The 12,151-nt window shown below is 38.0% G+C and overlaps 1 protein-coding gene and 1 long non-coding RNA gene across 2 annotated transcripts in view; both read right to left on the bottom strand.

The window, feature by feature from the left end:
• The window catches only part of LOC136797638 (uncharacterized), a 7,674-nt gene extending 6,015 nt beyond the window's left edge, over positions 1 to 1,659 (bottom strand). The window contains exon 1 of the mRNA XM_067054224.1: positions 40 to 1,659. Within this exon, the coding sequence (XP_066910325.1) occupies positions 40 to 1,659 (1,620 nt within the window). The remainder of the gene's footprint in view (positions 1 to 39) is intronic.
• Positions 1,660 to 4,901: 3,242 nt separating this feature from the next.
• LOC136797700 (uncharacterized) lies at positions 4,902 to 5,452 on the bottom strand. The gene is made up of 2 exons (XR_010845289.1): positions 5,360 to 5,452; positions 4,902 to 5,173 (listed from the first exon to the last, which is right to left on the bottom strand). It is a non-coding gene; the product is annotated as an uncharacterized lncRNA (long non-coding RNA).
• Positions 5,453 to 12,151: the final 6,699 nt, after the last annotated feature.

Raw genomic sequence — 12,151 nt, 5'->3', positions numbered from 1 at the left:
GAGTTCTTCGTCCTCCTCAGGTTCCTCAAATTGCCTGACCACCTTCTCCCTCAAGAATTCAGGTCCATCGATCCATGTCTTGGTTTCTTCAACACCAAAACATTTGGTTCCAATGTCTGCGATGTTGAGTTTTCCTGGTACGAAGCGCCAATTCTCAACTTCTGTCTTTTTACGGATTTCGTTTGTACGGTTCATTACGTAATTTGAGAATCTCTTTTGTTCATTCCGAATATAACTGAGGGTGACCTTTGAATCAGTCCACATGAAGGTCTTGTTCATGGGAAGATCCATTTCTTTGACGACACAATTTTTAATCCTGGATGCGAGGACAGCAGCTTGCAGCTCTAAACGTGGTGTTGTGCTTCCTTTAATAGGTCCTAACCTTGATTTACCGATGATGAAACTACAGTTGACCTCATCATCATCCATTGTCCGAAAGTAAGCAACTGCTCCAAATGCCTTCATCGAAGCATCTGAAAAGACGTGTAACTCGATTTCGGTAGCTGTAATCTTTGCAAAGTTGAACCATCTTGGTATGGAGATTTCTTTCAGTGACGAAAGTCCTTCTTGCCATTCTTTGAACTGTTTCAGGATCCGTTCTGGAAGGGTGTCATCCCATCCAACCTTTTCTTTCCAAAGGGATTGAAGCATCAGTTTTGGTGCAATAAGGTAGGGTGCCAAGAATCCAAGAGGGTCGAATATCGAACACAAGAAACTCAGCAAGCCTCTCTTTGTCTCTTTACATTCCTTGACTGGAACATTGAAGAAGAAGACATCGTCGGTTGGATTCCACCTTACTCCAAGGGTTCTTTCTGATGGTAGTACCTTGAAGTCGTGGTTTGTTATTTTTGGCGATAAATCCTCCTTTGGAATTGCTTTCAAAAATTCAGTATCATTTGAAATCCACTTTGTCAATCGAAAACCTCTTTCAGCGGTGATTCTGACAAGGTTTGAACAGGTGTTGACTGCTTCATTTGTTGAATCGAATGATCCTAGGAAGTCATCCATGTAGAATTCTTCGGAAACAGCTTTTGTGACAGCTGCTCTTTCATCCGATGTTAGCGATTTGAGCACTTCTCCTTCTGGTACGTCTTGAATCTTATTAGCACATCCCTTCAATGCCCAATTGGCACAGCACGGTGAATCCTTTTTTCCGAAAGGGTGGACCAGTATCTTAAACTCTGATATCTCTTCCTCATTTTTCCTCCACAAAAAGCGCAATGAATCTGTATCCTCTTCAGGTACAAGAACTTGGTGGAACATTTTTTCTACGTCACTCATCACTGCAATTTTTCCTCTTCGAAATTTCGATAGGACTGTGACCAGGCTGTTCAGTAAATCTGGTCCTTTGAGGAGTTGATCATTCAGTGAGGTTCCTTTAAACCTAGCAGATGCATCCCAGACGATTCGAATTTTACCTGGTTTGTTTGGTTCTAAGACAAAGTGATGCGGTATATAGTTCGTCTTGGATGATGTCTTTGCTGCTTCGTCTTTGGTCAATTCTTGGACGTGACCAATCTTTACATAATCTTCTAACTTCGAACTGTAGATTTGTTTGATTTCAGGTAATTTCTCTAAATTTCGCTCAGTAGACAGAAGTCTGGTGACCGCAAGTGGTCGATTATTCACGAGCTCCAAATCGTCACTTTTCCACAACATGCCCCACTTCAAAATGATTGTTCACGAGTCTTGTGTTGTTCTTTAGAAGAGTAAGGCTCTCTTCTCATCCCGAGTAAGCAAGGCTTCTGAATCAGGCGTTGTCGCATAGGTTTCTTGACTCCAGAATCTTTCCAGCTTCGAGTCAAGGGATTGAACTGATATGTATTAGAGCAACCATCATTGCTACCAAGACTTTCCTCCGAAGATAGTCCATCCTAGCAAAGTCCTCACAGCAATTGGTTCTTTGAGCTTTCACCTTTAATAAATTCGAGATGCAAGAGCGCTTCTGGTAACGTCTGCACCGATTAGGATCTCAACGTCTTTATCGAGTGGTTGTGGTAAGGAAGCATCTCGGAGATGTGTGATTGTTGCTTCTTCATTTTCGAACGTTGTAGGGTTTCTTCTTGATGTTTAGAGACTCGACTACCCAGCGTCCTCTACATGAACGCTGGAATCACATGATGAAAGAAGAAAGTTGACTGATCTTGATCTCATGGTTCTTTTTTGTAGAACGTTGCTGATAGAAACTTTCAGATTACTGTTGATATTTGGTAATTTCAATCGATCAACAAGGCTGGCACTGATTAACGTGGTATCAGAACCAGGATCTAGAAGAACATTCACCTTTTCTGATATATCACCGTTTGAAATGGTGACCGGCACGATCTGAAGGAAGGTTGTCCTTTTGGATTTAGCATAATGAGATTCCCCTTCCTCAGTTCCTGCAGGTGGATTTGCTTTGTAATTTGGATCATGGAGTAGCGTGTGGTGCTTTCTTTGACATTCTTTACATCTTGTTTGGCACTTGCAATCTTTGATGGAATGACCTTTTGAAGAGAAGTTATAGCATAGATTTAACTTTCTTGCTTCTCCTCTCCTTTCAGCAATTGATTCTGTTTAAAGCGTTCACAACGCCAAAGCTTGTGGGGTTCATTGCATACGTAGCATACTGGGGTCTTTGAATCACCTTTTCCTCCCAAGTAATTTGATTGTGCCTTCCTTGCGTTTGTCTTTCCTTTGTCTTTGGTTTCTGTTCTTCTTGAGCGATTATGTCTGCAATGGGATTATAAAACTCCTTGAGCTTGGAGTCAAGCCATGATTCAAGCTTCATCAGTGAAAGACTGGTATCCTCGTAATCTTTAGATGTCCGATAAAATGCCTTTCTCAAATGTCAGGCAACCGAATGACAGCTCTGGACAGATTCTCAGCAGAGTGAATTGCACCCATATTACCAATCATCTTTAGCCATGTCACTGTTGATTTCAGGTGTTGGTGAAATCTTTTCAAGGAGGAACGATCATCAGAAGGTAACTGAGGTTTGTCAAGCAGGTTCCTAAGCTTGGAATGTGTGACCACCGTCTTATTACCGAAATCTCTCTTCAGGGTTTTCAAGGCAGTTGCGTAGAATATCCCAGAGGTTCCGATACATTCAACGCTCTTTTTGGCTTCACCAATCAAAATACTGAGAAGTCTTTCCATTCGATCGTTGTCGGTGAAGGATAGTTTATAATGGACTCTGCGACTAAAATTTTCGACGAAGTCTGGCCATTTGGAGCTGTCGCCACTGAACTTAACTAATTCAATGGTTGGAAGAGCCTTTGTCTCGAATTCGAACCTCAGCGCAGAATTTGCTGTTAATGGGTTTGATAAGCCGGCGAGGCATGTTTCCTCTCCTTCTGTCAATTCGTCAATGAATTGGTCGACTGGTCTGAAGACGAGGTATGGAGGTTTGGGTTTTGTGTAAGAATTAGCATTAGCCAGAGTCACAGTGGCAGTTGAAGGCTCTGAACGATTATCAACTGATGATGTAGATGCCTTTTGGCGTAGACGTCGGAAGCTGCTTCGTGGCTTTGCTGTGACAGAAGACACCGAAGGTGGACATGGAGTAAATCTCACCTGAGATAGACTTCGTTGAAGAGGCTGTGAATGGACAGGTGAGTGGTGAATAGCTGAGTTAGGAGGTGATTCGATATGAGAAAAAGTAGGTGAGTTTCCACTGGAGCCAACAGGTATACGAATACGAGGATTGAATACGTTAGTACGTTTATCATGACCCGATATGTTGGAGGTTTCAGATGGATCTACATCATACAGACTTGTATCAGGTGTAGTGTTGGAAAGATTTGGTGTTCTCAATCTCGTACGAATCTCATGCTCTATTTCAGCGATGCGATTAGCCTCTCTAGCTTCAGTCTCTGTGCATTCTTGTATCCTTCTTTCGTCAGTTTCATAGGTAAGATATTCTGTGTTTGCCGCTCTGAATTTTAAGTAAGTCTCCACAAGAGTGTTATGCAACGTAGACGCACTCGATGCATCTTGATCATTCAGGTAGGATAAGATTTGATTTGCCACCCGTGTAAGATATCCCAGAAGACCTCTTCGAGTGTTCCTTAGAGATATCAGTTTGGCTAGGTCAGTGGAATGATCAGGCCCTTGTCCTGAAATTCTTTGAGATCTCCGGATTGACATGATGGTCTGGACGGTGATGAAACAAGGTTGAATAAAGAACAGGTAGTCCACGGATTAGTCAACTGATGTGGTAGTTGCGTGTACACAAGACGAATACGACGGGCGGTATTGAATAAACGCTCGATTGGACACAAGGGCGGTCCCGATTGGGAACGAGTGTAGACACTGATGAAAAGGGCGGCCGACGATTGATAACAAGGCTGAACCACGATTGATGACGAGAACAAACAACGATTGCAAATGAGGGCGGACCACGAATTACAACGGGCGGATCACGATTGGAAACAAGAGCGGGCTGCGAATTGAACGACGGCCGGTAGCGATTAATAATCGAGGGCGGAAGACAATTCAAACGAAAGTGAACTGCGATTGATAAAGTAGACCACTATTGAGGATGAGGGTGGACCACGATTGGTTGTGGGGTGGACCACAGTTGAGGGCGAACCACGTATGAGAACGAGGCGGGGCGGAAGTGGCGTTTTGCAACGGGAGAATCAACAACGAAATGATGGATTGTATACAATTTGGTGTGTATACCGATAAAACGATACGACGCTGGGTGCGGTATCTGAACGAAATGGAGTATCTGTGACGATACGGTAGGAGAGAATTCCGGATAGAGTGAATCCCGGAAACGATAAATTTGGGAGGACAACGGACGTTGGATGGACGATTTCCGAACGTGCGATTGGAGGATGATATTCGGACGGCCTTTTCCGAATGAGGGGGGTAGCGGAAACAATATGGAGGGTATCAGAGAGAGTATGTTCAAAACGATAGGCGATTTTCCAGACGATAGGACTTGAGAGACGAAGAAGATTGTGAGCTATCTTCAAATTTCCAAGCCAAAGTTTAAGGTATACCTCTGACATGTGTCTCTTCCTCTCAGCTTTTGTCCCAGTTCTCCACTTGATTGTCCCACCAAAACTTGATCCTCCAAAACTTGATTGTTGTCCAATTGATTCCCAAATATTTTCTTGAAGATGTTAGGGATAGTTGAGTCAAAAATCTTGGAACGTGGGAATCTTGTTGATTGTTGTTCAAGCTAAAAACACAAAGTTCAAAAACTAAAAATATGTACATAGGCCTATGAAAGAAAAATGTCGACTAGGTAAAATAATGTACAAGTAAAGAAATCGCTTCATAAAAATATGTCTTCTGACTTGGGTATTTATAAACTAGGGAAAAATATCACCATATGAAAGAACGATATGTACATGAAATTACTTACAAAATATTGTCCAAATACTATCCCCAAATGTTCGTGACTCCAAGTAAAAGTAAAATCAACTCTGTAATGAATTCAGATCTCATGAAAGTATTTTGCTCACATCTCGAGAATGAAAATCTCACTCACGTCTCTTGTAAAAGTAATTCTGATCTGATTTGAGTGCGTGAAAAAGTCGTAGAAAAAATGATACTTTATGGAAAAACGTGATAAAAGGTAATTAAAGATAATTATCATCTTGTCATTATCGAGCTCATACGTCACAACCAAAACAAATCAGTTATAAGCACATTATCCAAAACATACAGTTTACTACTTTTATGTCCTTTTAAGATATTTTCTTTCTCACAAAATGAACTTCGAATACAATTTAAACGTTCGATGCAAAAAAATGTAAGAAAAAACATTAACATTAATTTTGTAAACATTGGCGCCGCAGCGTTGATGAGTGTGATTAACGATTAGTTGCTCTCTACAGGATGCAATTAACGATTAATTGCTCTCTTCGAGGGAGTGCCAAATAAGAAAAAATAACCCATCGTGCGATTAGACGTAAAAGTGTTCAGAAAGTAATTAGAAAAGCTCTTGCTTTTAGTCGATAGAAAACCTTTAACTTTTTTAGTGTAGCCATAACTTTTTATCCACAAATGGTTCAACCAAGAGACAAAATTCATTGAAAAGCCATTTTTGAGTGGAGTAAAACTATGTTTGAACTTTTGAAAACAATTGAGTGAAAATGATTTTAGAATCGATTGAAATAATTGAACTTTTTATTGGAATAAGCTGAAAACCCCAAATTTAGTCCACGTAAAATTGAATCTTTCCTGAAATCAAAAATGATTTTACTATCTTCCTATTTATTGTTCACGAAATATTACTCTTGTCTCCCGAATATACGGGGGGGGGTCCGAATAAGCAGGGGGGTAGGAAAATTTTCTAAATTCTAATAAGCGGGGGGGATGGAATAAGAGGGGGGGTAGTTTGAAGACAGATTATTTTCTAACTGGTATCAATTTCAACAACAAAAAAGAAACTTTAAAAAATAAACACGTAAAATAAGAACCAATACTAACAAAAAGGAAAATTTTAACAAGTTTAAGGTCTATCTACACTGTAATAAAATATTGAATTATTCGAATTTAATTAGCGGGGGGGGTCTTAATAGGAGCGGGGGTGGATTTTTTTGTCTCTTAACAATTAGCGGAGGGGACGTCTATTCGGGAGACAAGAGTAAGCTTTAAAGTCGATGAACGTACACTAAATTCATAAAAAATATGAACGATATGACGTCACAAACATGTGTTACAAAATAGGAAAGACATCGAGAGTGGAAGTGATATTTTTTCGAAGTTATACTATATACACCTTTTCCACCATAGCATCAGCCAATTGCCGCGTGGACATGTTTTTCTCCGCTTTATCCCACTAAAACCGTACCAGTCCTTTTTTGACACATTTCTCTATTGTCTATAGGTGCGCAAAAAGGACTGTGATGGTTTTAGGGATAAAAATGCCCGCACAGCAATTGGCGGCTACGGTCGAAAAGGTTTATTGTGTAGTTTTTGGAGACAAAAAAAGCATGACCTCAAAAAATGTTTAGTTCCCCTTTAAAGAACAGGATTATTCTAAGGTTTTGTATTATGGGATTAAATGTTCTATTAATATGCAATAAGCCCTGTAGAAGGTTAGGTAATTCCATCCATTTATATATTGTGAAAATCAGACTTGAATGGGTTAAGGGAATAGGATCAAGCTAGCTTCTACAAGGCTGGATATATCTTAATTGCGAGTAATCCTTTTAAATGTTCAATTAAAAGTCTCCGGATTAACTCGTGGATATTCCATGTGAATGCAAATAGATTAAAGCACTTTTTCATCAATTAGATGACGACTTTTTTAATAATAAGAACAAGAAAGCCTAAGTGGCGTAAAGGCCCAGCAGTGTAGGCACTGTCAACATATTTTTCCGTTGCAGAATCGCCATACAACAGGAGCGAATTTTCTCAATGTATAGAATCGAGTCGGGCGAGCAATCTATATATTAATACGCTAAAACGTGTGTGTTTACAACGTTCTGTAGACAGTTTTCGAAAATCTAACAAAATTTCCTACCACTAGACTTTCAATCCATAGCCCAATTTCCCTAAAGTTGTCTTATTAATGCGCAAAAGCATATTTGGAGGATAATTGTTTAGTAATAATGCATTACATTGTACGGTGTTTTGGTATCCTCCAAATATTAGAATATAAAAAACGAAAGCTGGATATGGTTTGTTGAACAATTTTGAAGTCTAGGTCTGTCAGGCGCCGCGGCTCGACATTTTAAGTGGTCGGGCCACATAATATAGTGTCTAAGGAGGCGCCACCATGGTTGGGGCCGACGGGCTCGAAAATTTTGCGAATTTCACTCCTCTAGATTGGCTAAAAAACCCCCTTTTCTTGAAGAAGAAAAAGCTCATAAAGCGCTTGAATATCATGCGCAAGGTGTTTTTATCTTGCAAGAAAGCAAAAAAATGGAAAAAAAGAAAATACAAATACAAACAAAAAGAGAAATAAAAACAATTAGATTAGATTTAGGCGTGGATGTCATAGTTCAATTTATTTTTCTAACTGACTTTTCAAAACATTTGAAAAATTAATTTTTTACTTCAAAAAAAATTCTTTACTCTGAAAAAAAGTGGTCCTACCGCTGCCGCGGCGCCTGTCTGTATTTTCTACTTTTCGTTTTCGACGTCAGTTTTATCATTTTGTTATATTTTTGAGTAAAACCTCTAATTAACGGACACTCTGATTAGCGGACAGTTTCATTTTCCCCGGCCATTTCCTAGTCAAATTCTCATAAAAAAGTTTCTAAAAGGCGGACACTCAATTAGCGGACCCTCTGATTAGCGGACAAATTTTTTCGCACGAAATGGCCAAAACCCCTATTTTAGCTCTCCAATTAGCGGACATTGAATGTCAAACGGGTCACAGACGTCCAAAATCGAAAAAAAAATTATTTCAAGCACTTATTAGTCTTATTATTCAAATTATTTCTATAAATTTCCAGTTTTCCCATAACCCATTCAACGAATTTAGGTGTGCCAAAGAAATCATAAATCACTGGTACTTCAAGTACTTTTAGTAAAAACTAAATATTTACGTTTTAATAACCTTTCTCTTGTTCTTCTATGGCCTAATGTCTGCAGATAAGTACTTTAGACCCCAATTTTGTATTTTCGACACCCTGGGATGGCCTTATTTTAAAATTGGAGCTCCGGGATCAAAAGTTTCTAAAAGGCGGACACTTCTAATTAGCGGACACTAACCCCTTTCCCCGATGGTGTCGGCAATTAGAGGTTCCACTGTACACAATTGTCTTTAAAATTGAATATCTTGAGTTTCACTTAAGCTTTTGACAATAATTTTCAATAGCGTTTGCTTATTTCTAAGGATTAATTCAATGCGAAATACGTCAAAAAATTAAGTTTAAAACATGTCTTTTTGAAACGTTTGTCGGTAGGAGTGGAAAAAAAGTGAAACTTTTGCAAAATCACCAGGAAATGAAAAAAACTGATAGGGACACAGCAATGTTTTTTCTATTGAAAATTAGCCTTTATCAGTAACAGATTGGCAAAGTTTCGTTTGAATTCCATAAACCGTTTAGAAGTTAGATATAATTTAGTAAGCACAATTGACGTAAAAAAATATGGCTTTTTTTTGCATTCTGGTCCGTAAAATAGACACCTATATACAAGAAAATTTCGGACAGCAAACAAGTAAATTCGGAAACTTCAGACATAGTGCTACACGATGATATATGTTTGCACGTGCCTCTACGACTGTCATAGTTGACCTCCCCCAGCTCCCGGACTAATACCATCGCATAAAATTTTCATTTTCAAACTATTCAATCGAACACATCGCCTGCCAATTCACTAATACCAATTCCTGATGCTCAAAGCTTTCCAGTAGAATGACATGATTGCTCACCCTACTTCCATAATTTAAATGATAGCATACATTTAAAAATACCATTCCTACTTATCGCATAATAATGCCAATTTCCCACGTTCAAAGCCTTGCAGCGATGACATAATTACACCCCTCCTTCTTCCATAATTAAATAATAGCATACATTTAAATTGCATTCCTTATCAACTTATCGCATAACAGTGTAAATTTCCTATGTTCAAAGCCTTGCAGTGATTACATGATTACACCCCTTTCTCACAGACCCACTGGGACCCCTTCTCACTGGAAAAATTAGGCAAAATATCGTCCTCGGTGGAAAATAATCTTCCAATTTTTGTCTAAACTGAAAATACTCAAATAAGCAAACCCTCACTGCAAAATATTTACTTTTTTTCCAATCCCCACTGAATTTTCTAAAATATGGGAAAATCCCTATCGAATTTCAGTCCGTTATTTTTATCCCCACATGAAAAAATCCTACCGGGTCTGTGAGAAGGGTTGTATGATTGCTCAAATTGCATTCTTTATCAAATCAAACTCATCCCATACTAACTAAGTAGTTAATTGCTAATTCTATGTTATTATGCGATTATGACGTTGTAAGTTCCTTGTTGGGAGGATGAAGTAAAAGTCAAGTAGAGAAATTGAATGTTTAAACCAGAAATATGGTAAGTGACAATTTTTTCAAAATATTTTTTACCCCCTAACTTCGAAAGGCTCGTCGAGCAGCAAAGCATTCAACCATAGTATAATAAAGCCGGGGCTAGAATGTTTACACCATTGTCTTTCTAACTAATTGGTGTTTTATCTAGGTTTCTGAGCTCTATAAGAGCGTCAATTTTGCCAGTTTCTTCTTGGTAGATAGTTTTGTGAATTTCTCCTTTATTTTCCTTCACAACAAGTTTTTGATGTAAGATATCTGTAGTGTAGACAAGAGCAGTAGCAACCTGGCTTAATTTTCTTGGTGGTGCAAACTATGAAATTGCCGCCCCTGGTATTTTTCCCCTTACTCGCGCCCTCCATCATTAAGTGGAAATATTAAACTGTAAGAGCAGTGACTGGTTAAAAGTAATGCCCAGAATCTTTTAGTTAAAAAAATTTTATTTATACGAAGGTGGTGGTAATGATAACTTGATATCCTCACGCTTTCTTTTATAAGAATAGTGTACTTTGGATTAGGATCAAGTATTCTTAAGAAATTCCCAGAATTGAGGGTGAAATATTCTTAATGTATTCTTACTTTTTTAGATTTGACATTTTTACAAATATGAGAAATGATCAATTTGAATGTTTTCGACTTTTGATAGCCTGGATATCCAAGCTCAAAATTTTAGAAAAAACAAAATTTACCTCAACATACAAAGTTCTAAAATTATAGAGCTTGGTCTCCCTAGAGAATGAAAGTGCAAACCCATGTTTTCAAAACTTTTCTAGCCAACCCTGGGCAGCAAAACAGAAATTAATAAAAAGTAGCCTTACAAGATCTAAAACTATTTAAAACAGCCAAAGATTACAGCAGAGTCCATAAAAAAGTTTGCATGCATTATCATGACCAACCATGCTTTCTTGAAAAATGAACTGGCCTCTGTTTTCTTCTTTTTCATGTTTTCATGTAACAGAAAGTTCTATCTTCACTAGCAAGTGGAGGACTATCCTATTTTTGCTTTAGAATTGCTCCGCGCTGTGTAGATTGGCCCTTACGGCTTTAGCGAAGTGAGCGCAAGCAAGCGGACTGCATTCTCTTAAAAAGAATGCAAATCGCTCTAGGGAGACCAGGCTGTAAACCAGAACATAAAATATCAAAAACTAGACTGTGAAATAGTTTACAGCCTGGATATCCAGGCTAGACTTTTGAGTGAACATTTGGGTTAAAATTACATTTTTTCCTCAAAGCTTCAATTAATCTGTTCATAGTCATTATAAAAAAGGCTGGTCTGGTAATGGATATTGTTTTAGCTTTTTGTTCAATTTTCTTTTGTTACAAACAAAAGAGAAGTTGCAATTTGCATACTTTTTGATCACGTTGCCAAAATCTCCTCTTGGTATTGGTCTATTTTCTAATCACATGATCAAAAAGTTTGCAAAATAAATCGATTTTGGTACGCAAGAGCTTTTAACAATAAAAAGAGACAAAAGCCTTCCAGACCAGGGTTTTTATAATGACTATGATCTGTTTTTCTGTTAACCAAATACAAAATGATATTCTTATCAAATTCTGTGAGATTCACCCAGAGGGTATTCTTAGAGTACACTTTTTTTTTTATAAGGAACACGTTTATAACTCGAGGCTGAAAATGGTTCAAAAAATAAGGAATTGTTAAGGAACTGCTCAGGCTGAGAATAAGTGGATTTGAAAATAATGTACCTTATTGGGACTAATTTGACCAAATTTTGATCTTTCAAGGGGCAAAAAGTTCAAAATTTCCTATGTAGTAAGGAACTCGATAAGGAACTTTGAGACTAAAATTCTCTGTAAAAATAAGGAACTCCAGGCTCAGAGCAAAGTTAAGGTTCCTTATAAAAAAAAAACGTGTATTCTTACGATTTGGCCAATTTTGTCTTGATATTCTTATAGAAGATATTCTTATAAAAAAAACGTGTATTTGCTTGTCATAATTTGAAATGTCATAGTTTTCTGGACAAGGTAAATTTTTCAATTTTCAACTTTTAAAATGTCTAAAAATGCCTCAATTTATCCCGATTTAGCATCAACGAGCAAAAAAACACGAGCTTTTGATACTAGAAATGTAAATTTTATATCCAGCAAGTCAATTTGATGGTCTATATTTTGTTTTTCTAAAACTTTATCAGAAAAATAAATGTTGGCAGGAATAAGGGTTC

Source organism: Clytia hemisphaerica, unplaced genomic scaffold, assembly GCF_902728285.1.
Source record: "Clytia hemisphaerica strain Z4C2 unplaced genomic scaffold, Clytia hemisphaerica genome assembly, whole genome shotgun sequence".
Taxonomy (NCBI): domain Eukaryota; kingdom Metazoa; phylum Cnidaria; class Hydrozoa; order Leptothecata; family Clytiidae; genus Clytia; species Clytia hemisphaerica.
The sequence above is the reverse complement of the archived record's forward strand: the minus strand, read 5'-3'. Positions and strand labels throughout refer to the sequence as shown.